Here is a 26,386-nt window from a genome sequence, read left to right as displayed (position 1 = left end):
CGTTATGTTAGCGAGGACTCGGGTGCTCATCTGGCATTTTGGGTTATAAATCAACTTAATTTTTATACTTTTGTTAACATTTAAATAATTTTTGAAGTAGTACACTGCACTTTAAATGCATTCAGTACTTGACAGTTTCATGTGCCTTTAGTATTTATTTACTAGTGTTCACCTACTACTAGTGTCCATTTACTAGGGTATTTACTCTGTTCAGACTTAAGTTTTATTTTAAGCAGATAAAATAAAAAGGGAGTTCATACAGTATTGTTCAAAATAATAGCAGTACAATGTGACTAACCAGAATAATCAAGGTTTTTCGTATATTTTTTTATTGCTACGTGGCAAACAAGTTACCAGTAGGTTCAGTAGATTCTCAGAAAACAAATGAGACCCAGCATTCATGATATGCACGCTCTTAAGGCTGTGCAATTGGGCAATTAGTTGAATTAGTTGAAAGGGGTGTGTTCAAAAAAATAGCAGTGTGGCATTCAATTACTGAGGTCATCAATTTTGTGAAGAAACAGGTGTGAATCAGGTGGCCCCTATTTAAGGATGAAGCCAACACTTGTTGAACATGCATTTGAAAGCTGAGGAAAATGGGTCGTTCAAGACATTGTTCAGAAGAACAGCGTACTTTGATTAAAAAGTTGATTAGAGAGGGGAAAACCTATAAAGAGGTGCAAAAAATGATAGGCTGTTCAGCTAAAATGATCTCCAATGCCTTAAAATGGAGAGCAAAACCAGAGAGACGTGGAAGAAAACGGAAGACAACCATCAAAATGGATAGAAGAATTACCAGAATGGCAAAGGCTCAGCCAATGATCACCTCCAGGATGATCAAAGACAGTCTGGAGTTACCTGTAAGTACTGTGACAGTTAGAAGATGTCTGTGTGAAGCTAATCTATTTTCAAGAATCCCCCGCAAGGTCCCTCTGTTAAAAAAAGGCATGTGCAGAAGAGGTTACAATTTGCCAAAGAACACATCAACTGGCCTAAAGAGAAATGGAGGAACATTTTGTGGACTGATGAGAGTAAAATTGTTCTTTTTGGGTCCAAGGGCCACAGGCAGTTTGTGAGACGACCCCCAAACTCTGAATTCAAGCCACAGTACACAGTGAAGACAGTGAAGCATGGAGGTGCAAGCATCATGATATGGGCATGTTTCTCCTACTATGGTGTTGGGCCTATTTATCGCATACCAGGGATCATGGATCAGTTTGCATATGTTAAAATACTTGAAGAGGTCATGTTGCCCTATGCTGAAGAGGACATGCCCTTGAAATGGTTGTTTCAACAAGACAATGACCCAAAACACACTAGTAAACGGGCAAAGTCTTGGTTCCAAACCAACAAAATTAATGTTATGGAGTGGCCAGCCCAATCTCCAGACCTTAATCCAATTGAGAACTTGTGGGGTGATATCAAAAATGCTGTTTCTGAAGCAAAACCAAGAAATGTGAATGAATTGTGGAATGTTGTTAAAGAATCATGGAGTGGAATAACAGCTGAGAGGTGCCACAAGTTGGTTGACTCCATGCCACACAGATGTCAAGCAGTTTTAAAAAACTGTGGTCATACAACTAAATATTAGTTTAGTGATTCACAGGATTGCTAAATCCCAGAAAGAAAAAATGTTTGTACAAAATAGTTTTGAGTTTGTACAGTCAAAGGTAGACACTGCTATTTTTTTTAACACACCCCTTTCAACTAATTGCCCAATTGCACAGCCTTAAGAGCGTGCATATCATGAATGCTGGGTCTTGTTTGTTTTCTGACAATCTACTGAACCTACTGGTAACTTGTTTGCCACGTAGCAATAAAAAATATACTAAAAACCTTGATTATTCTGGTTAGTCACATTGTACTGCTATTATTTTGAACAATACTGTATATCTGAAGTACATATATCTTACTGCTTGTAGACTATTTACTGATGAAAATGTAGCCATTTGTAGGATTATTGAAAACCGAGGTTGCAAAGAATGCATCGTGATACATCATGAAATCGAATTGAATCGAATCGTTGACATAATAATCATAATCGAACTGAATTGGGAAGTTTATGTGCATTGGGAATCATATTTGTCAAATTTTAAATACAGCACACAGAGAAAACAACATGAATATGACAGTGGGCAAATGCATAAAACACAGCATAATTTTAAATCATGAGTTTACACGAACCAACCATCTCAGAGCTGAGTGATCATGTTAGATAAAAAAACTTCACAATATCTCACAGCTGGATTTGACTATGTTTGCAAGTTTTATAAAATTAAATGTTCAGTGGTCGCTTCATAACCCGCGGACTGGAAAAAAAACCTGACCCGCACATCACTATTTTATGTGGAGCTAATGTTAATTAATTGATGTGAGCTTAATACCCCAACTGAAAAAAATACAATGCTTTATATGGTTACATTTTATTTTGATGGTTTCTTAATCAATCGACTATAAGCCGCTTTGCAAATATATGTCAACTAACTCTCATTAGAGTATTCAAATCTAGTATGGTAGAATAAGTTGACATATTTGCAAAGACACTTATAGTCCATTTATCTGTTGGTTGACCATCAAAATAAAGTGTTTTGTATATTTATATATTTACAGTAGCAGATATACTAATACTCTAATGACCGCTAGATGATATTAGGGATATGGCGGTATCAAATTTTCCTGTTGCGATTAATTGCTCATGCTTTCATCACGGTATACAGTATTATCATGATATTGAAAATTAACTGGTCATAATACAGTATAACAAGTTAAATAACTTTTTTCTTATAACAAAAATAACTGAACATTTAAATACAATAAAGCAATACAGAAAAAATATATAAAGTTACAAGTTTTACACCGATTAAAGTGCAAAAGAACTATAAAGACCCATATCACTTCAAGTCTTAGTTCATGTTAGCTCAGTTGCAACTTTAGATTACTGGAATACCTAAGATTAATGAATGTCAGAATAATTTTTCATTGGCAATTTATGTTAAAGGGGGGCTACACTGTTTCATGTATTCAGAGTTGTTCACAGTGTTAAAGAGATGGATTCTCATGCTAAACATGGCCAAAGTTTGAACAAAATAATTTAGAAGAATGAAAGATCATTTCTGTGCTGAAAAATCTTACTATGGTAGTTTCGGCTGTTTTTTGGTTTTTGATCGTGGATCTAATGACGTAGACGAGAGCGGAACTCCTTATATGAGCATTTCTCCCGGAAAAGTGTGCCCGCTCACACGTTCACCAGAGGAGAGCGAGACCATGCACATCAACGCGCTTCCTTGGGAGATCGTCGGCAGCGCTACATAGGATTTGTTTGAGAATGTCTCCAAATAACTGCTTTTTTGGATGTGAGGGAAAGTTTTCCGTGTTCAGCTTCCCAAAGAACCCAGCATTACATGAACAGTGGATGCAGATTGATTTTCCGGGGCAGCGACGGAGTGTAGTGCCTTTGTGTGTTCTGGTCATTTGAGTGATGAATGTTTTAGAAACAAGGCACAAGTTGACGCTGGATGTGTACATTGTTTGCTATTAAAACATGGAACAATTCCAGTGTAACGCATATGCAGGTCATCGATTCATGGGTTAAATTCAGGCATACAAATGAAACCCTTTTTGCACCAAATGCCTGGCCTGGCGCCAGCCTGGCTGGACTTAAATTATATTACGATACCCATGCGAGCCTCAAAGGAGACCTGAAACCCCCCAAATTCCTTAACACACACACACAAAAAGAAGCCATGTTTCTGCAACCCCCACTCCTGACCTGGGCAACAGGACAGGAGAGAAGCCAAGTCACTGGTACCTTTTTCTCAATGTATCCTAAACTATTACCTCAGACGTAGTCTAAAAGTATATAGTATTGTTTTTGTTGGTGCTTTGAGATGTTTCCCATATAACGAACACCCCTGGCCACAAAGGACCACGCTGCTCCATGCTCACGCCATCCAGCGCAGCTCACACGCGCCTCGCCAGTCTCACGCCACGCACACTGGGCCATGCAAGTATCGTTTTCTATGGAGATTTTAAATGCTGCTTTAAAGTTGGTCTGTGATTTGATTCGTGTTGGCTGAGAAGGGTTACTGACTGTGATTTCCATACCTGAGCTCATTCTGTGATCTCATTCATTTTCTCTCTCTCTCTCTCTCTCTCTCTCTCTCTCTCTCTCGCTCGCTCTCTCTCCCTTATTTGGATCCCGTTATGTCTTGTAAAAAGTGTACTGTCTGTATTGTCGTTCGCATATTTACTCTGTATGATTTGTAGTTTCAATGTATTATTAGTCAATTATTAAAAACCCATATATTTATGATTGTCTTGGCCTCCACCCCACTCACATTACGAGTCACTGAAATGTCTGATCTAGCTACAAGCTTTACATTTAGAAACTAAATTTATCATAATGATAGGATAATGTTTTCATGGCCAGAGAATATTTTTCCTTGAATTATAAGAAGTGATAACTTTATTGAAAATTGATAGGTCAATCTTACGGCCATTTGCTGGACAAACCACTGTTTGATTTGCAGTAATTTACAGTAAGAGATATCACAATAATTGCTATTTTTCATAATCAATAAAATTTATTGTAACTGTCATATGAGATATATATATATATATATATATATATATATATATATATATATGAATCATATTCCTGAATAATTATTCAAATTCCCTATATATCATTTGAGTTAATTATTCTGTACAACTCATTGTTGCTACAGTTTTGGTGGAGAATGCGGGCATTTCAAACGTTGTTTTGTGAGCAATCAATCTGTGTATATGGTTTTTAATAATTTCTGCACGTGCGCTATGAAATTATGTAACGTTACTTGTGAGATAAGTCGCAAGACGCGAACTCACTCCTAACTGACTGAGGCAAAAAGCTGATCAGTCAGCACGTTAGGTATTTATAGAAACTTAACAGTATAGTCACTGTTATTTTTAATGAAAGTAAACTGCAGTATAATGTTAAAAGTATCCTGTTAAGAAAGACCAAAATCTTTTTACAGTGAGAACATTTTAATATGAATAATTAAAAGATGAAGAAATCTTTTATTAGTTGCAACATGTAAATCTGAACATGAGCGATGTTCCTCTGATTCAGTTAAAAAGGCCTTGCTTATTAAATATCGTTATTGAATTTGTGGTGAACCACAGTGATATTCAAAATTAAAACGATAAAAATTCCTGGTCTAAAATTGGCTTAGCTACCCGATTTTTAAACCTAAAACATTTAAATCATAAGTGCTATTTGGAAAAATGTCTATTGGAGTCAACAGATGGAAAATTCCTTTTTTTTTTTTTACATTTGTGTTTTGGAAGTGAACGGATCCTTCCTTCACCCTATGTTTAATATAGCACCACAGAATTAAAACTTTTTGTTTGTTACTCGTGATTTGATGCAGAAAATCAGCCTGACAAACGATCAGATTCTAAGTCCTATTTAAATTCTGTAATTCTAAACACCGGAGGGAACTCGTGGTTTAGCAGTTTCAAGTTACGTCCTGCTTTCTGATTCCAGCTTGCATGAGTGCAAGTCGCCATCCCGTGGCCGTTTCAAATAATGCGCTCTAATTGCTAATCTTTTCCCCTTGAGGTATTGAACTAGCTGTTTAAATTCTCGATAATTATTTGCATTTACAGCTCGGCTTGTGCGAATATTATTACAGGGAAACAAAAGAATTTTCCCTGCCTTTGACTGTTTACATTTACTTTGAGTTTGGTTCAAACATGATTTGAATTAAAATGTAATTGTTTAAAGGTGCCATCTGTAATGTTTGGCAAAAAAAATCAAGTCATACTCCACATTCCATAACAGATGGGGGCAGTATGCCTCAATAAAGTGAATTGTCTACTCTAGAGTAACAAACGAGAAACGGCCTAGTCTCTATGCTCCGTCCCTACTTTCACAACAACACTACAGCCATAGAAGCCTAACTGTGCGTTCACACCGCCGGCGTCTAGAGCGTCAAAAATCGATCTTGCCGCTCTGCTCACGATGCTGCAGAAAGATTTGTGAGCGTTCAGACGCTCTAACGTAGATCGAATGCTTATTTTGTATTTAAAGCGGCCGCAAAGCAAACAAGCTTTGTTGATCTCGTGCAGACTAACCACAAGGAGTTATAAGTTAACCTCATTAAATATTGTTGTGGACGAAATATTATGATCCTTTACTTAAAATGAACAATCTCAGACACCTTGGTCCACGTATCACTTTTAATTTATTTTTTATTTCCCTGTACGCAAACAGGGACACATCATAGATTAATACAAACGCTAAACAGCAATAATCAACCTGTCCTTTATTCTGCTTGGGAACTAATGTGCCAACTCTCAAGCATTCACCGTGAGACACACGCAATTGACTCTTTTCACACGCTTTCACGCCACACATCAATTTTTTTCACGCACATTAAAACCACAAAGCAAAGAGGACACGGAGACCAACAGACTAGACATAGCAGGTTAGTTATGATATAATAGGGCTGTGCAAAAAATCGAATGCGATTTTCATGCACTTCTCATCAGTAAAGACGCTCCTGTAATTTGAAGTATCTCCAGCATGTACGTTTTTTTTATGACATCATCGCCCTTATTTCTTCTCATTCTTTTTATGCGTGTAGGTCATGTTATGGATATTTTTACCTCAATTTTTGCATATGGCACCTTTAATAGTGGAAATCTAGATGGTTCAGGTCAACTACTGATTGACCCACTTAGAAGGTAAGCCATCTAGTGGCAGTCTCCTGCTAAATCGACTAACAGACCTCTGTCTTTTCCATTCTGTTTTGAATTGCATGTCCACTTTTACCCTTTTTGATTAATCTCACCCTGTTTGATTAATTTCATAATTATTAATGATAACTTACAAGCTATCATGGGTTATTATAGGATAGTATTCAGATTTTCCTCTTAATTCTTACATGCTTATTTTAAATTTTGATTTAAACCAGTTTTGAATTTTTAATTTGAATTAAGTTTTCTGCTCAGCAGGATAAGCACAGAGAAGCAGTACTTCCCCCCCCTTGTGGTGAAAACCAGCTACTCCTTCTCCCTTGTTTCATTCCTGTCTTTTATTTAGATTTTTACAATTTTTCTTCTCTCTTTTGGCTTAGGTTATTTTGATAATTACCATTATTATCATAATTCCCTTTCTTTGTTTTATCATTATTAGGTAAAGCTGGTACCCTTCCTTTCTACATATATAGTTACTCAAGTGATGTTAAACAAACCAAACCTTAATTAACTTTCAGTTTCCTTTGTTCATCCTTTGTGTATTTGATTGTAGAACTCCCTTGGTGATTGGACAGTCATCTCAGGTTTCCAGTGAGCAAGGCTGCCCGACCGGTGCCCGACCACTGGCTGCGAGTGAAACTCGGTTCCTCGTCTCTGTCCGTTAGCGACACACAGTGGAGACATCAGCAATTTAGCACTCCAAAGGTTGTGCTAAAAGTCACAAGCTGTTTGAGAGTGCGCCACGCCAGAGTAACGGAGGACTGGGGACACTGCGGTTGAGTGTTTGGGGAGCGCCGGAGAGGTTGACCCAGCCACTGGTTTCCACCTGAATGACTTCAATTCACCCAGGTGAACCAAATGTGATAAAACCCATCCACTTATTATAAGCCACAGAATATTAGATATTCCCCCGGATATATTTTAAGTGTTTGACCCTTTTGTTTCTTTAAGCCACACCATATTTCTAGGTTTCCTACCCAGATAGCCCACTCACCTGTTGGCCCTATCTTAAAACCTAGCAGTAGGCTTAGGCCTCCTTATTCTCACCAACACATTGTGTTTCTATTGTTTTTATCTCATTTCAAGTGTTGTTTCACTTTGATCTTTTTCTATCCTCTGTTCTGTTGTGATTTGTTTCTTTCATTTCACATAGGGACAGTAACCTGTGAGCCACCAACGAAGCTAAATAGTAGAGCCAACCAGCAGCCGGTGTCATCACACGACCCGCTAGGCTACTGCCTGTCAAATCTCCATTTCAGGTCCTTCGTTGACCCAAGTTAATTGGCTACTTAACTGTCTGACTGTTTGCATCAGTTAGCCCAAAATTCTCATAAATGGCACAGCCCGTATGAATATAGCTCGTTAAACATAGAACGAACTTGCATTGGACTTTTTGTGTGTGTCCTGTGCTTCTCTCACCGACAGAGAGTCAGGATGTTCCAGTCATCCAGTCCAGCAGTCCACGGGGGCCACCTCTCAACATGGTTGAAAGCAGTGATGACCCCCTTCCTGCCCAAGGACGCCAGTAACCTGCAGCACCCAGAGCAACTAGACACCGAGCTAGATGAACTGATGGCACGCGATCCAAACCAAAGCGACTACTACAGAGAACTCGCCAGGATCTTTGGAAGCCTAGTTCACATTCTCGTCGCCCAGGCATGGCTTAGTGAACGGAGCAACATCGCGGAGGAGGCCTGGAAGGACCAGGCCCCAACCCAGAGTCATCTTGATCAGCTCCTCCTCGAGATCCAGAACCAGCGCGAGAAAGAGGATGACACAGATCCAGAGCTACAGAAAGGAGTTGAAAGACTTCACAATGCCCTGCAAGATCTTCGCCTTGACACAGATCAAAGAGAACAGCTGGAGAGAGAAGCCAGAAAAGAACTCAACAAAAAACTCCAGCAAGGTGACGCTCTCCTAAAAAGAGCAGAGACTGAACTGAAAGAAAGAGACTATAAAACCTGGGCCTGCAAAACACACTTGCAAGCGGCCAGAGCTAAATTCAACAAGCTTACTCTGCAGAGAGACGAGCTCCAAGATGAACTTGACACTGTTCACACAGAACTGAGACAATCACACAGATTACAGAGTGGCTGGATCGGAGAAACGCACACCACAAAGTGAAAACCCTTTCAGCCGAGAACTCAGAGCTGAAAAAGGGGGTGTAAGCTCACGGCTCAAGAAATCACCAGCCAGCTTACAAGATCACCTGTCAACAACGGAGGGGAGAGAACCCTTCCAGAGAACGCATGCCACAAAACCCTGCACGGCTCACAGAGAACTTGACAAGCTAGCCAGAAGCATCTCTACGTTCAAGCCAGATCCTGCAGGAGGACATGACTTTCATGCTTATTTAAAAGACATTGATTTTCATTTGCAAACTGTCAGCAACGTGACAGATGTGAACACATTGTACCTGTTAAAAATCACGTCCAGCCGTGATGTGCATTGTTTTCTGGATCGTCAACCAGAGACTGTCAAAGCGTACTACCAGCAACTGCTACAGACTTTGATTCTTGAATTCTCTGATCCAAACTCAGACCATGGGCTCCTTATTGCTATGGACCTCAAACAGGGCCGATTTGAAAACCCACAGACTTTCTGTAGTCGCTACGAAAAGCCTACTTCGGAGCATGCAACGAACCAGGTATGGAACAGGATGTCAACTTAAAAACTCTGTTCCTCCTAAACCTACATGCCAGTTGGAGTTTTCATCCCAGAGTCCCAGTGTGTCCACGTAACAGGACTACACAAGAGTTACGGAACTTAGCCCACAAAGCTTGCACCAAGCAAAAGACTATTTGTGAAAAGACTGTGAAAAACCCCAAAGTCTCCGTCTCTGAGCACTGCTTGGAGTTAACCCTAGATGGCGCCCTACAACACCAAAGTCACAGACATTTTTTCAGAGAGTCAATACCGTTCCAAGCCAGCAGAGGGCAACACAATCATGGTGGTGCTCGTCCAATGCACCAGAGCGAGCGATTCTGGGACCGGCGACCCAAAAACAACCGATCCCCACCGTCCAGGACACAAAGCCCCGACAGCCGGCAGTGGAACCACTCTCGACATGACACTGGTAAGCTCAATCCTGAGCCCACGTCAGAAAAACACAGTGCAGCCACGTCTGAGACAGCAGAGATCCTGAGGATGCTGAAAAAGCTTCTTTACATGAAAACTCGCAAGAAAGACAAGGAAGATGAACCAGACATCGTATGTCTAAGCATAAGAACTGAAACCAACACCCTGTCTAACTGCCATTTGTATGAGCCAAGCACCCAGAACACTGCCCGTCATCCACAGACCACAGAGCTAACTGTCACAGCACAAAGTGACAACAACACCCAAGCTCCACAGCCGACAGCTGCACACCCTGAACGAGATAGCACAGGTCCTCACACCAGGTACCACAAACACAAGGTACCAGAAAATGCTGTTTTGACTACCTGCCTTCGCAGTGAGCTACACAAGACCGGTCCTCACCACCCATTGGTCGTCACACCTGTCCTGATGCCAACATTCCTGGGCAGCCTTGTCAAAAAGGAGGTGGGACGAAAAGGAGTCAGCATGGAAGACCTGATCGACACAGGATTAAACCTGACGGTGATCTCATCTCACCTTTTCAAAAGACTCCAATTTGAAGCTAAGAGACAAGATCGAACTCTTACACCTCAAACTTATGAACTGCATGTACAGGCGTACAGACAGAATGACATCCAGTTTGAACAGGTTGTTTCCATTCACCTGACAATCGTTCTGATGAGTCTAATACATCCCATGTATGTCCCACCAATGAAAATTCATACATTTCTCATCGACAAAGACCTGCTAGAACACTTTGACCCTTTTCTGAACTTCAAACAGCTAGAGCCAGACTGTCAGGTCACAGAGGTCACGGGAACTCCCACAGAACCAGACGGTCAGGTCACAGAGGTCACGGGAACTCCAGCAGCCAGCCATGAGTACAACACCCGAACAACAAGCTCAAGTTCATGCCTCTGTACCTTAGTCAACAAACAGGGTACGGTGGTACCAGCTTACACCAAAGGGTGAGTCAGTGTCTGCAAACTCATCTTTGCACCCGACACTGACACAGAAAGCACTAGTTTATTAATAAATAATTAAAATATCTTTATTTTCCCCCAACACATTCATAACCACTTACTTTGCCGGTACTTTGAGGCAATTGCTTTATGCTTAAGCTTGAGAGCTGAATAGGCTCTAGCCTAATACACCTGCCTATATATTATCCAAAAGTATAGTTAATATATTATTATATTACACAATTTAATATAATTTGCGACTAGTTGACTAGAAAAATATTTATTAGAGGGGAAGCCTACTTAGCACAAGGAAGTGCTTCATTTTATTTTATTTTTTATTAAATGCCATAATGGCATTACAAAAAGTGCGACAGCTGCAAATCACGTTGTTATTGCACTGCACGAGTTATGCATGAGTAATGAGTCAAATGTTTTTTGTTCTATCAACCTAATTAGATTATGTAGGATGATTTGGTGATCTTGTTTTCCTTTTAATACCTTCCACAATATATTTTTAAATTACTTTTTAAAAAAGTGTTAGGGACATGTCCCATACGTCCCACCACTGCAAATTACACCTATGCGTAAAGTAGATATTAAAAATGAATCTGGGCCACATCCAGCACACTGTGCACTTTAGAGTCGGGCAGTGAGTACACAGGTATCCGGCCTCAGTGGTAAGTCTCAGGCATGTGAGAATCTTATCGGAACTGGCCCAAGTGCATTTTGCTATCTGGCTATACTTCGTTTTATACGGTAATGTAAATTTACAGATGGTCCCTAAAGCAGTCTAGTCGAATAGGAAATGTGAAACTACTTTACTGCGATGATGAAGGTTATGATGACAAAACAAGATGACAGTAAAGATGACAGAATAAAATGACAGTAAGAACAACAGAACAGAACAAAAGTTAGGATGACAGAATGAGAAGACAGTTCAGATGACCGAACAAGATGACACGAGAACAGTTAAGATGACAGAACAAAATGACAGTAAGGATGACAGAACAAGATGACAGTTCTGTTGTTATGAAATAAACACTACTTATAAAATGACAGAAACAATGTCAGCCTGTTGTTTGCATTATCTGAATGTTTTCTATTACCTCAAACTTTATGATGAAAGACAAAGAAAAAAGCCATTTAACCAACTTTGTAAGGCTCACCTCGGGCTGCTTTAACGTTAAATCTTAATCTTCGCAAAGCTTCAGCAGTATCGAAATTACATTTCACCAACTCATATAATGCCTGAGGGGAGTAAACAATTTGTATTGGGTATTAAGTCACAGTTCAGCATTTGATTACAAATAAAATGATTAAACTATTATTATTATTATAAAATCTTAGAGGCAGTTGTTTAGTACTGTACCTGCTCATTGTCTTTGATGTGTGATCCTTCTGGAATAGCGTCTACTCCAGTCTCCTCTCCCGTCCGTTGACATGCTTCTGTCAGATACTCAACCACAGTGTTTTCAGTAAGAATTTCAGGATTCCACAGCAGCTGGTCATTGTTTTCATAGACTGTGAATGACGGAGTCACAGATTTAAAACATACCACAAGAGAATAATGTATTGATGCCTCCAAAAATTTAAACCATTTCCATATGTGGAATCAAAAACATTTAATGATTAGAATTAGTCATGCAATTTAAACAACATATAATAATTGAAGAGTTTTAAAAATTACATCATACTAAGACTGATAAAGTTCCCATTTCATTAGTGCCAGCAACTTTTCGGTTAAAATATTTACAGTCAGTGTTTCCTTTAAAAATAATTATTGGTCCTAACTGTTTTTGTAACCCAATGTAATACTACTGCTACTACTACAAAAAAGCTTAATCTACATGTTTGAAAAGATGCAACTGCACATTTATTTTCCCGTGGTGCAGTATAATTCTACCAAACTGTTTTTTAATTGATCAATATAAGTCAAATCTACCTTTCTCTTTGTCTTTGTATTTACACAGTCCAGATGGTGTTTCAGCCTGATACATGGAGCCAACCATAATTTCCTGTTAAGAACATACCCGCGTCAAACATTTCATGGGAAATTACACACAAAAGGCATAGAGAAAACTATAAAGATGAAAGTGTTTACTTTTTTCCAGTCTTCAGAGGGAATATAGTCATCATCCTCCTCTGACTCTTCATCTACTTTATTATCTAAAAATTAAAAGTCAAGACAGTGCTTAAGCAAACTTACATGGGGTGAGAAACACTAAATAAAATGCAGTGAGCAGTACCAAGTGGAGCTTGTCTGTCTCTTACTCTGAAAGTAGCCAAGGTTCTGTGAACGTATGAGTTCAGCTGTTTTAGAGGATGTCACTGCACTAATTCGACTATCAGTGGAGTAGCTCTCATTTACCATTCCTGTGGATACCTTTGCTTCATCGTCCTGAAAACAAACAAAAAAACCACACCTTTAAACACAGTTTTAGAAAACATTTGCCAATATCTTGTATAAATAAATAAACTGCTACTCTGACTGAAACAAAACCACCGTAGGAAATTGCCATCGACTACAAAAGAGTATTATGATATAAAATGCTTTATTTTACATATGCATTAGTGTACCATTACGAAACCTTGCCATAGTCAGCCAAACTTGCTATCCGCCATTTTCATTTTCTTTAAAAACTCCTCCTAGTCTGTTTCTGATTTTCAACAAAATTTAATCATAACATCTTGCATAACATGCATACCACAGCAATGAATTTGAAGACTGATGCCAAAATGACACTTGAGGCTGTATCTCTGCAATGCTAAACTAAACTTTGTGTGTGCAATTGTCAACTCATACAAAACACACCACATCGATTTGATAATAGCACCTATTGATCAAACGTGAAATAAATCATATTACTAGAGGTTGTACTTATGATTTTTGTTATGGTTAGATGAAAAACAATTAATGTAATAAAGTGAAGTATACTTAGGCGTCCAGCAGTGACAGTTCAGGGGTTAGGCGCTAAAATGCAGTGTTGCATAAACCATAGGCCAAAACATGGCATGTTTGGTATCGCTGGACTTGGCAAGGATTCAGGAGTATAAAAAGTTGTCTCGTGTGAAAATAAGTTAAACACACCCAAAGTTATAAGCATGTGAATATTTGATTTTACCACTAGGTGGTGCTGGCTCAAAAAATGTCAGGCTCTTTCAGGGCACCGTGATGATGACCCTAACCAAATTTCATAACGATATGTCAATGCATTCGTAAAATGCAGCTTTTACAACAAAATGGTTGAAATAGAAAAATTGGGTATCATTCGACTCAGCATGATGCACCTAATCCAAAGAGACCAGATTTGGAAAAACTAACAGAATGCATAGTCGATATAAAAAAACTGGATGAGGAAGTCATTTCCTACTGCTACATTTTGATACAACAGAGGTGTTAATTATCTGACATAAAACCTCTGCATGTAATAACCAAGAACACTAAGACTTGATTTCTGTGCTGTCAATTCTGCATCATCAGTTAGGAACCTAGGTGTGGTATTTGATAGTAATCTTTCTTTTGGAAGCCACGTTTCTAGCATTTGTAAAACTGCATTTTTCCATCTCAAAAATGATAAAAACTAAATTACGAATATCCTCTCAATGTCAAATGCAGAAACGTTAATTAATGCATTCATGACCTCAAGGTTAGATTATTGTAATCCTTTATTGGGTGGTTGTTCTGCACGCTTAATAAACAAACTCCAAGTGGTCCAAAATGCAGCAGCTAGAGGTCTAAAAATGAGGAAGTATGACCATTCTAGCCCGGTCAAAACTGCACTGGCTCCCTATTAAACATTGTAGATTTTAAAATCTTTCTTATAACTTATGAAGCACTTGTTAAAATTACAAATGACATGTTTCTTGCGTCAGATCAAGGCTGCATCTCATTGCTACAGTAGGTAGACAGCCTAAATGGGCATTATCGGTGCCACGGCGGTAACTGCAATTCAGTCGTGTGTTAAAATCATTCGCGAAACTACCGCCAGGTGTCGCAAAGGGATGGATTAAATGTAATTGTAAAATGAGATAAAAGGAGGAAGAAGAACAACAACATTATGATATAACATTGTAACATTTAAAAAAAAAAAACATAAAAAAATGTACAATGAGTTAATTTCACAATGTAGGATAGTATTAGGCTACTCATCAAAAATTAAAAGAAGACCTTTACACAAAGGATCATATGCATGCTATTGTTATTAAACAGTAAATAAATATAACATTTAGCTTATATATATATATATATATATATATATATATATATATATATATATATATATATATATATATATATATAGCTAAATGTATTCATTTCATTTCGGTTCATTCTTGGTTTAACCTCTTAGCCTGCACCCGACCCCCTCGTCCTCAAAGCCACTCAACCCGCACGTGTCAGAGTTTATGAATAGATTAAATGAAACGGGACAAATTTAATCTTGACAAACTATGTATCATTATAAAGATTTAAGCCTCAAGCATCGACGACAGATCGCTGTTTTTTAATGGAAAGCTTATAAAGACTGTATTTGCTGCCTGTTGGTGTTGCTGTTGGACAGTGTTTTCTCTACTTCCTGTTGGCCTTCTGTAGCTAATCATAGCTCCGTGTAGCTGTTTTTATTTTATATTTTTTCTCTATAATCTTTCTTACTATCACTGTCTGTTTGTTTGTTTGTTTGTTTTTTAAGTTGTAAAATATAACTTAATTCACACCATATTTCTGATATTATAGATCAATCTTATCAGATTAACTTTGATCGTTCACTCTTCCGTGACTGCAGTACACCTGCAAAGCGTTAGCACCCGTTAGCTTGTCATTAGCGTTTTCTTTTCTCCTCTCCTCTCTCTCGCTCCAGTTTTTCACAAGTTCATCAAACAACCGCAGTAAGAATATTTCATCAAGCCTGGTGAGTAATGGCTTCGCCTACTATCGTTATTTGCACCTCTTGCCACATGTACAGTTTATCTATCTCTGTCGCTGATGAGGGATTCACATGTGATAAATGCAGGGAAATAGTTAGGCTGCATACTCGCACCCTAAAGAGAGCAGCCCGAAAAATGGAGCGCAGCTGGAGGAAAACAAAACTAGAGGTATTTCGTATTGCTTGGCGGGAAAGTAGCATATCCTATAGAAAAGCATTAAAAACTGCTAGATCTGATTACTTTTCTTCTCTTTTAGAAGAAAACAAACATAACCCCAGGTATTTATTCAATACAGTGGCTAAATTAACGAAAAATAAAGCCTCAACAAGTGTTGACATTTCCCAACACCACAACAGTAATGACTTTATGAACTACTTTACTTCTAAAATCGATACTATTAGAGATAAAATTGCAACCATTCAGCCGTCAGCTACAGTATCAAATCAGACAGTGCACTATAGACCCCCTGAGGAACAGTTCCACTCATTCTCTACTATAGGAGAGGAAGAATTGTATAAACTTGTTAAATCATCTAAACCAACAACATGTATGTTAGACCCTATACCATCTAAGCTCCTAAAAGAGGTGCTTCCAGAAGTCATAGGTCCTCTTCTGACTATTATTAATTCCTCATTGTCATTAGGATATGTCCCCAAAACCTTCAAACTGGCTGTTATTAAGCCTCTCATAAAAAAACCACAACTTGACCCCAGAGAACTTGTTAATTATAGACCAATCTCAAATCTCCCTTTTCTGTCCAAGATACTAGAAAAGGTGGTATCCTCACAATTATATTCCTTCTTAGAGAAAAATGGTATATGCGAGGATTTCCAGTCAGGATTTAGACCGTATCATAGTACTGAGACTGCTCTCCTTAGAGTTACAAATGATCTGCTCTTATCATCTGATCGTGGATGTATCTCTCTATTAGTTTTATTGGATCTTAGTGCTGCGTTTGACACAATTGACCACAACATTCTATTGCATAGACTTGAACACTTTGTTGGCATCAGTGGAAGTGCATTAGCATGGTTTAAATCGTACTTATATGACCGCCATCAGTTCGTAGCAGTGAATGAAGATGTATCATATCGATCACAAGTGCAGTATGGAGTACCTCAAGGCTCAGTACTAGGGCCGCTACTCTTCACGCTTTATATGTTACCCTTGGGAGATATCATCAGGAAACATGGTGTTAGCTTTCACTGTTATGCTGATGATACTCAGCTCTATATTTCCTCGCAGCCCGGTGAAACACACCAATTTGAAAAACTAATGGAATGCATAGTCGATATAAAAAATTGGATGACGAGTAATTTCTTACTGCTAAATTCAGAAAAAACAGAGGTGTTAATCATAGGGCCTAAAAACTCTGCTTGTAATAACCTAGAACACTGTCTAAGACTTGATGGTTGCTCTGTCAATTCTTCGTCATCAGTTAGGAACCTAGGTGTGCTACTTGATCGCAATCTTTCCTTAGAAAGCCACGTTTCCATTTGTAAAACTGCATTTTTCCATCTCAAAAATATATCTAAATTACGGCCTATGCTCTCAATGTCAAATGCAGAAATGTTAATCCATGCATTTATGACTTCAAGGTTAGACTATTGTAATGCTTTATTGGGTGGTTGTTCTGCACGCTTGGTAAACAAACTACAGCTAGTCCAAAATGCAGCAGCAAGAGTTCTTACTAGAACCAGGAAGTATGACCATATTAGCCCGGTCCTGTCCACACTGCACTGGCTCCCTATCAAACATCGTATAGATTTTAAAATATTGCTTATTACTTATAAAGCCCTGAATGGTTTAGCACCTCAGTATTTGAATGAGCTCCTTTTACATTATACTCCTCTATGTCCGCTACGTTCTCAAAACTCAGGCAATTTGATAATACCTAGAATATCAAAATCAACTGCGGGCGGCAGATCCTTTTCCTATTTGGCGCCTAAACTCTGGAATAACCTACCTAACATTGTTCGGGAGGCAGACACACTCTTGCAGTTTAAATCTAGATTAAAGACCCATCTCTTTAACATGGCATACACATAACATACTAATATGCTTTTAATATCCAAATCCGTTAAAGGATTTTTAGGCTGCATTAATTAGGTAAACTGGAACCGGAAACACTTCACATAACACCGTACTTTCTACATCATTAGAAGAATGGCATCTACGCTAATATTTGTCTGTTTCTGTCTTATTCCGAGGTCACCGTAGCCACCAGATCCAGTCTGTATCCAGATCAGAGGGTCACTGCAGTCGCCCGGATCCAGTACGTATCCAGACCAGATGGTGGATCAGCACCTAGAAAGGACCTCTACTGCCCTGAAAGACAGCGGAGACCAGGACAACTAGAGCCCCAGATACAGATCCCCTGTAAAGACCTTGTCTCAGAGGAGCACCAGGGCAAGACCACAGGAAACAGATGATTCTTCTGCACAATCTGACTTTGTTGCAGCCTGGAATTGAACTACTGTTTTCGTCTGGTCAGAGGAGAACTGGCCCCCCAACTGAGCCTGGTTTCTCCCAAGGTTTTTTTCTCCATTCTGTCACCGATGGAGTTTCGGTTCCTTGCCGCTGTCACCTCTGGCTTGCTTAGTTGGGGTCACTTCATCTACAGCGATATCGTTGACTTGATTGCAAATAAATGTACAGACACTATTTAAACTGAACAGAGATGACATAACTGAATTCAATGATGAACTGCCTTAAACTATCATTTTGCATTATTGAGACACTGTTTTCCAAATGAATGTTGTTCAGTGCTTTGACGCAATGTATTTTGTTTAAAGCACTATATAAATAAAGGTTATTGATTGATTGATTGATTTGTGTAAGCAGTACACATAAAAAACATGAACATTAGAAACGCTGTACATACCACATCCGTCGTAATAACGAGTCATAAACAAATCCACAGCTGTAAATCCCGGTTTAGTTAACCGTAAGGGTCCACTGAACGACATCATGAAGCACGTTTAGTCCAACGAAGCAATAAGGTTGTAATATGGATCATAATTCCTTTGTTTACTTTCAGTTCTTCAGCGACAGAAATGTTTGCGTCCTTTATGGAACTCACGGTCGGAAACTGCGTCTTGGTAGTAAAAACATGGCATGGTTTTGCAGCATACAGTGTCACAAATAGAATGAGGTGATCCAACGGAAAAAAAGAATGAATGAAAGATAGGCGAAAGATAGTTTATTTGAATTTGGTGCTCCTTCCTGAGGGCTGGTGACGCGCTCTGACGCACCTGTCAGTTGATGGAGGCGTAACTTACAGCGATCGCCTTTGTCTTTGTTTCTTTTATTTTTCGACAGTTTTTATATATGTGAGAGTGTGTTTTTTGTTGAATGTGAATGTATCCATGTCATTACCATCTGTTTGAGTGCAAATCAGCCCAAATCAGCTCGCTATTACTGTATGATCACGGCTATCAAAGTGAACGCGTCTATATGAATAGAGAGAGTGGATTATTTACTTTATGGCACATGTGTGTTATTACCATCTGTAAAAGTGGACATCAGCACTTGTTTGCATCGTAATTCATTGTAAATACTGCATTTCTGACAATCTCAGGATTTTCTGTAATTGGCAAACAAAGTTAGATCTTTTTTTTATTTTTCTTACTCAAATTATTCTTATTGTATTTTTCTAGTGATAAAATAAATTACTTATATGATGTCTAAGTTTCTGTCTAGTGTTTTATAATTGAAAAAAACTATGCAGTGGTATGTTTACTGACTAAATAGTTTGTAGAAGCCTTCAATACTATTGGGAAATATATTTTCTTATATTTGGGGGGTGGGGGGTATAGACATAGTCTCAGAAAAATATTTGCAGGAGTCTCATTTTTGTTAATTATGATTTTTTTCCATCAATACTGAAACACACGTGAACTACAAAGCCTATTTTACCTAAAGCCCACCTTAGCTTTAAATTATTATTATTATGTGTTTTTGCTAAGCCTATATTATTGTATACTGCAATTATATTTATCCATTAGAATTATATACATTTTTAATTCTTGTTTTGTTCTGATAAATTTGTTAAATTTAAAGGATTTGTTGTAAAGTGAAGAGAACTAAAAATATCCTGTTGGTACATTATAACATTATTAGGCCAGTCGTTATTATTTCTGAATGTAATATAATGCAACTTATACATGACTTATATTTTTTCCTCTCACAACTTCTGATTTATTTTTTAGCATTTAAAAATCAAAACATGCAGCAAACAGAAAATAGGTGACGAATCCGTTAAAATGCAACCTATACACGACCTATATTTTTTTTCCTCTGACAAACTTAATTTATTTGTTAGTGTGTTTAAAAAATAAAAAATAAAACATGCAGCAAATGAAAATAGGCGATTAATCCATCAAAATTTATTATTCTGGGTTAACAGTATTTATAATTATCTTATATTTCAGAACAAAGCCTAGGCTATCCAGGTTTTTTTTATTTAAAAATGTTTGATATAAAGGTTGCTGTCCCATTTAATACAGGAATTGTTCATTTAAAAAAAATCGAATTATATCATTAGTTCTAATTATATTGTTAACACAAGTTCATTTAGGCTATTTAACATGCACTGTGACATTTTAAAAATGTTTTACTTATAAACTCCTTGAGAATTTAAAGTTAAAGTTAGTTTAATAGTATTTCAATTCAAGTTTAAAAAAAAGGTTTTAATTGCTTAAATTATTTTTATTAATTAATAATATGTTATCTTGTTTATTCTTGTAGAAAATACGTGTTTAATCTTAAAGAAATTAAGATTAAACACGATTTATGTAGGTTGCAATTATATATAAAAAAAATAAAAAAAAAATAAAAAATTGAGTTAATTGAGATTAATTAATTACACAAAAAATAATGCGTTAACAAGATTAATTCTTCATATAACTTAATCTACAGCGATATCATTGACTTGATTGCAAATAAAAACAGACACTATTTCAACTGAACAGAGATGACATAACTGAATTCAATGATGAACTGCCTTTAACTATCATTTTGCATTATTGAGACTGTTTTCCAAATGAATGTTGTTCAGTGCTTTGACGCAATGTATTTTGTTTAAAGCACTATATAAAGGTGATTGATTGATTGATTAATTAATTACAGAAAAAAAAATTCCCGCATTTTTAATAACTTATTTTTGCACCGCGGAACGTTTCTCACTGGATGAGTTTCGGCGGACCGATTTATACTGGAGCACCAACTAGCGTTCGCATATCACCGCAGCACATCAAGTCTCAAATATCACCTCAACGCAAAACATATAGCAGCTAGCGTGGACTTTACACTTTATGTTGAACTATGTATTATTTTGTTGGTGCAACAGTTTATGTTGAACTCGTTATTGTTTTGCCCAAGGTTATTGAGAGTTGGACTTAGTATGTTATGGCCTCTGAAGCAACAGAGAGATGTTTTCTAATAGTCAGTGTTTCCAATGTTCTGAATGTAATTGACAGTATTGTGTTTTACTTAAAAAAACATTTTACAGAAGGTTCCAGCACCTATAAGCTACCTGAATTTCTGAAATGTACTATTTCTAAATTGTTTCTAAATATGCTATTGCTACACTTCATGGCAAAAATTGCACTGGTCTGCTAGACTTGGTTGAACAAAAATAAACAATATTTTGTCGCTTAAGCTTATGTATTCAGTCATTATTCAATGGTATACTATAAATCCATGTGAAAAAAAAAATTACTTCTCACTGTTCCCAGGTCAAATATTTATCTGCGATTAATTAATTACAAAGCCTCTAATTAATTAGATTAATTTTTTAAATACCATTGGCCTGAGTAATTTTGACCATTATAGAATTGTGACTTTAAAGATTATTAATTTAGGAGGTGAAAATACTGTGAAATTACAAATGTGACCCGTCACGGAAACCAGCAACACAAGTCGGCAGCACAACTTTCGAGCAAAATGAGAAAGAAGCGTTTTTTTTTTTTTTTTTATTGGTGATTTTCATTTTTTTGCAGAATCTGTTAGTTGATATCACAAAGAAACCTCTCCGTGTTTGAGATAGCAGTATTGGTATATTTAAAAGCGTAGATTTTGAGGTTGAAATCAGCTAGTTTGTCGGAGATTCTAGCACGCAGTAGGGGCGTTTCATTGTCTGTCTGTATTTCCATACTGGATAAGCCGGCTTTTGTTTCTTTTGTTATTTCCCCCACCCTCCGAGGGAAGCGTGGCTACTTAGTATGTAGCGCTCTGGCCGGCTGTAGCTAATATCAAAATTCAATGGAGATGTACGCCGCAAAGATTAACGCAGACGAGCTGAATTGTGGCCGTTACACGGAAAATGCTTTGAAGTACTTCTTTGACAAGCCGGATGCTTATAAACAATCTATAAACAAATAAAATTAGCATCAATATGTACTTTTTGTTTACATAAACATTAAAATAATAACATTAAAAATGATGGCCACATTCGAAAGATTAAAGAGATAAAACTCATATTTCAGCCCCTAAATCATTTTTATAAAAGTCAAAAAAGATAAAGTACTGACATTTACAATGCACATTCTCCTTTATTATTAATAGTATGCGGTCCGATTTTTCCCGTTGTGTCTGTCGTTGCTATGCAGGGGGTATGGCTTATCGAAATGAGATGTAAATGAGCCCCATTGTCACTCGCAGCAGCTTTTAATGATCACTGTACTGTGTTGTTGGACAAAGTGGCACCTTTTAAAACTAGAGAAATTTCATCTGTCAATACATCACCGTGGATTAATGACGCCATTCGTAGCTTAAGGCATGTTTGTCGGAGAACTGAGCGCTTATGGAAAGCGACTCAGCTACAAGTTCACCGATTGTATCTTAAAGAGCTCTATAGGGACTTACACAAAATGATTAAAGAGGCTAGAGCCTCTTATTTTACTAATCTGATTTCTGCCTGTAAAAAGAATCCAAAAGCTCTCTTTGAAACTATTAACAACATTGTTTCTCCTGCTGCATGTATTGTCCCTGTGTTTGCAAATGTTGACTGCAATCACTTTTTGTTTCATTTTATGGACAAGGTTAGAGCTGTCAGGGCAGGCTTGGTTCCATCAGCTAACCATCATATAGTTAAAGATCATAGACCTTCAATATTGGACTCTTTCTGCCCTATTACCCTGAATGACATCATGGAATTAGTGGGCTCGATGAGACCATCTCAAAGCCCTGTTGATATTTTACCTACTACTTTACTTTTAAAATCCATAAATCATCTGGGCCCATGTTTGGTTTCAATTTTAAACCTATCTCTTCAGTTGGGCCAGGTTCCTAGCTCCTTTAAGCATGCTGTTGTTCAGCCTATCTTGAAAAAGAATAATCTTGATGCAGCTTCATTTAAAAACTACAGGCCTATTTCTAAGTTGCCCTTTCTTTCTAAAATTTTAGAAAAGGTTGTTGCGAAGCAGCTAAATAATGTTTTGGATTCCCATAAAATCCTTGATAAGTTTCAGTCTGGTTTTCGTAAAAATCATTCAACTGAGACTGCCCTCCTTAGGGTTTCAAATGACATTTTGATGGCTGCTGATGGGGGTAAATGCTCTGTGCTGGTTCTATTAGATCTTAGTGCGGCGTTTGATACCGTGGATCACTGCACTATGATTGATAGACTGAAAACAACTGTGGGCATTACTGGATCAGCTCTGGATTGGTTTTCCTCCTATCTTTCAGACAGGAGTTTCTCTGTGTCCGTAGGAACATATATGTCAGACTCTGCTCCTTTGTCTTGTGGTGTGCCCCAGGGTTCTGTGCTTGGCCCTCTGCTGTTCAGCCTGTATATGCTTCCTCTTGGGAAGATAATTGGTAGTTTTGGGGAAATATCATACCATTGTTATGCTGATGATATTCAATTATATTTATCTTTTAGCCCTGATAGGTTGGACAAACTGTCCTTGTTGCACAATTGCTTAGCCTCCATTAAAAATTGGATGGCAGATAATTTTCTGCAACTAAATCCAGACAAAACTGAGGTGCTGATTTTTGCACCGGATAACATTATTCCTAGGATAAGGCAGGAAATTGGGGATCTATCATCTTTGGACTGTAATGTTGTGCGAAATTTGGGTGTCATTTTTGATAAATCTATGTGTTTTAGCAGTCATGTAAAATCTGTGGTTCGTTCCTGTTTTTTCCATCTCAGGAACATCGCTAAGATTAGATCTGTGGTTTCTAAAAAAGAGATGGAGATGCTTATTCATGCTTTTATTTCTTCTCGTCTTGACTTTTGCAATGTACTGTACACTTGTTTAAACAAATCCTCTATGGACAAGTTGCAAGTGGTACAGAATGCAGCTGCAAGACTTTTGAATAAGACCAACAGAAGAACACATTACACCTATACTTAAGGCTCTACATTGGCTTCCAATTAGTTTTAGAGTACGGTTTAAAATTTTAACCATTACTTACAGAGCCTTGCATGATCAGGCTCCCTCTTATATCCAGGATATACTGCATGTATACACTTCTGGTCGCTCTTTGAGGTCTTCTGGTCAAGACCTTTTAACTGTTCCTAGAACACGTTTTAAAACAAGAGGTGACCGAGCCTTCTGTGTGGTGGCTCCAAGGCTCTGGAACTCCCTTCCATTAGCCTTGAGAGCTTTGGATTCAGTGGAAGCTTTTAAAAAATGCCTTAAGACGCATCTTTTTAGACAACCATTTAATTAGCAATATGGTTTTGTATGTTTTGTGTATCTGTGTATATTTGTATGTTATGTGCATGAGTATATCTGTTAAGTGTATATTTTAATTTAATTTTGTGAAGCATTTTGTGACTTTTTTGTCTGTGAAAAGTGCTATAGAAATAAAGCTTGCTTACTTACTTACTTACTGCACAATCTTCAGAGACTATTTCTGCTTCTTGAGCTTTTTTGAGTGCCTACCTTCAAATGGCCACAACTTCTCCAAATATTATCAGATTTCCATGTGTTACACATCGTTGGAAAGCTTGGAGACTACACTTTCAGAATCTGTGAATAACTCAAAATGCCCCAGAACCGACTTGTGTCCCTACTTTCCGTGATTGGTCACAAATGTCATGGATTTTAGAGCATAACAACTGAAGTTTTATGAAACATTAGCCAATAAAGCATTTTTTTAAACAACTGAACTTAAAGTTGTGAACTAAAATATCATTTCAACCATACAGCATGTGAATAAATACATTTAATAATTTTCATAACATTTCATTATTCATAAAATGCATAACGTTTCTGGTGTTTGGATTTGTACTTCAATATAATGAGCTCCAAGTTGAAGAATAGCCCTAGACTAGTTTCTCTCTCTCTCTCTCTCTAACAGAATTAGCTCAATGATATACGTCTTCCTTCAGTTAGAATGAATGTTTTCCTGCCTTGCTAAATGTTGGTCTCATGATCAAGAAGTTGTATTCGCCTCAATCTGATTCAGTAAAGTCAAACCGCAGACGGAGCACTGTGAGGCGGAAGCAGAGGATTCCGCTTGATCTTAAAGCCTTCCGCAAACGCTATGTTCACAAATAACAATGATTTTTGTAAAATGATGATTCATTATCAATTGATAATTTGTTATTATCATTATGGTCTTATGAAAATAATAATATGGGCTGCAAGAAAATAATGAATACAAAGAGTGCTGCTGAATGCAGGCATGTTTCAGCCCAGTAACACACCGTTCCTCAGAGCCAAAAAACAGACCAAATTCAGTTTAGCTGGAGGGGGTTGGGTTTTTTGGGGGTAGTTATGTATGGCTTGTGGGGGTCGAGATAAAGGTGTGAATCTCTTGCTCTTTCATATGGACAGTGTCTTATGAGGCTTTCACTTGCTGAACTGGTTTATATAGGACTGTTGTTTTGGTTATAGACTAAAAAATGGTCTTCCCCCACGTAAGAAATTTTTTAGTTCTAGTCGTTCGTTTGTTATATTCAACTAATCAGAGGTTTATATTAAATTTACATAATCAAATCTTAATATATTCCATGCTCAAGCACATGCAGAAGTAGCCTAATAATTGTGAAAAATGAGACATTTTAATTATTTATTAATAAACAAATGTTTTCTTGTCGGCTGCCAGATGAAATTCACAGTGCTGGATCTCTCGGACGAGAGAAATGCAACATTCTCAGATTACACAATTAGTTTTCGTTTAAAAAACATTTCAAGCTTTCTGTAGATATATTTTTATTGTATGTGGGACACCACAATATTATGTTAATTAAAAATATATAAATTCATTATCAGGAAAAAATTAAATTGATGAGACAGTGCCTCCCTGTCATTAATGCACATTAATAATTTTTGCACAAACACTTGAATATGAATGTTGTGGTTTTCACTCGCTCCAAGAGCGCTCCATCATGAGTACAATTCATGCCAACAACCCATAATATAACTTCATATTCAGCAAGAATTCTGTAGCGGGAAGCTACAGGCTATAAAAGTTTGTCTGTTTCTTTTACTGATTATTTTCGGGTTAAAGCATGATTTAAACAGATACAGCACATCCACATGCAATCGCTTTCGCAATAATGCATTCAAACAAATGTAATCTTACAGTGCTACTACATTATCAGTAGGCTATCTGATTTTGAAAACTTGAAGTTAATCGATCTGTTTGGATAAAATAACTGACACAAATGTACTGTTATTTTCATCACAAACAAAATGTTCACAGCAGAAAGCAACAATTAA

At 37.5% G+C, this 26,386-nt stretch overlaps 2 protein-coding genes across 4 annotated transcripts in view; one reads left to right on the top strand and one right to left on the bottom strand.

Moving 5' to 3' along the window:
* Positions 1-18,563, top strand: part of LOC128021605 (uncharacterized) — a 232,326-nt gene extending 213,763 nt beyond the window's left edge. The window contains exon 3 of one of the 3 annotated variants that reach the window (XM_052608924.1): positions 17,915-18,563. The gene's annotated coding sequence lies outside the window, so the exon portion shown is untranslated. Of the gene's footprint in view, positions 1-17,813 lie in introns of all 3 variants that reach the window. The other 2 variants (XM_052608921.1, XM_052608915.1) reach the window with 2 other exon arrangements.
* Positions 1-26,386, bottom strand: part of mier1b (mesoderm induction early response 1b, transcriptional regulator) — a 136,666-nt gene that overhangs the window by 64,524 nt on the left and 45,756 nt on the right. Inside the window, exons 5-9 of the mRNA XM_052608762.1 lie at positions 13,053-13,179; positions 12,883-12,947; positions 12,724-12,796; positions 12,151-12,302; positions 11,948-12,029 (exon numbers count right to left, since the gene is read on the bottom strand). Of these exons, the coding sequence (XP_052464722.1) occupies positions 11,948-12,029; positions 12,151-12,302; positions 12,724-12,796; positions 12,883-12,947; positions 13,053-13,179 (499 nt within the window). The remainder of the gene's footprint in view (positions 1-11,947; positions 12,030-12,150; positions 12,303-12,723; positions 12,797-12,882; positions 12,948-13,052; positions 13,180-26,386) is intronic.

This window comes from Carassius gibelio, chromosome A2 (assembly GCF_023724105.1).
Source record: "Carassius gibelio isolate Cgi1373 ecotype wild population from Czech Republic chromosome A2, carGib1.2-hapl.c, whole genome shotgun sequence".
NCBI lineage: Eukaryota > Metazoa > Chordata > Actinopteri > Cypriniformes > Cyprinidae > Carassius > Carassius gibelio.
The sequence above is the reverse complement of the archived record's forward strand: the minus strand, read 5'-3'. Positions and strand labels throughout refer to the sequence as shown.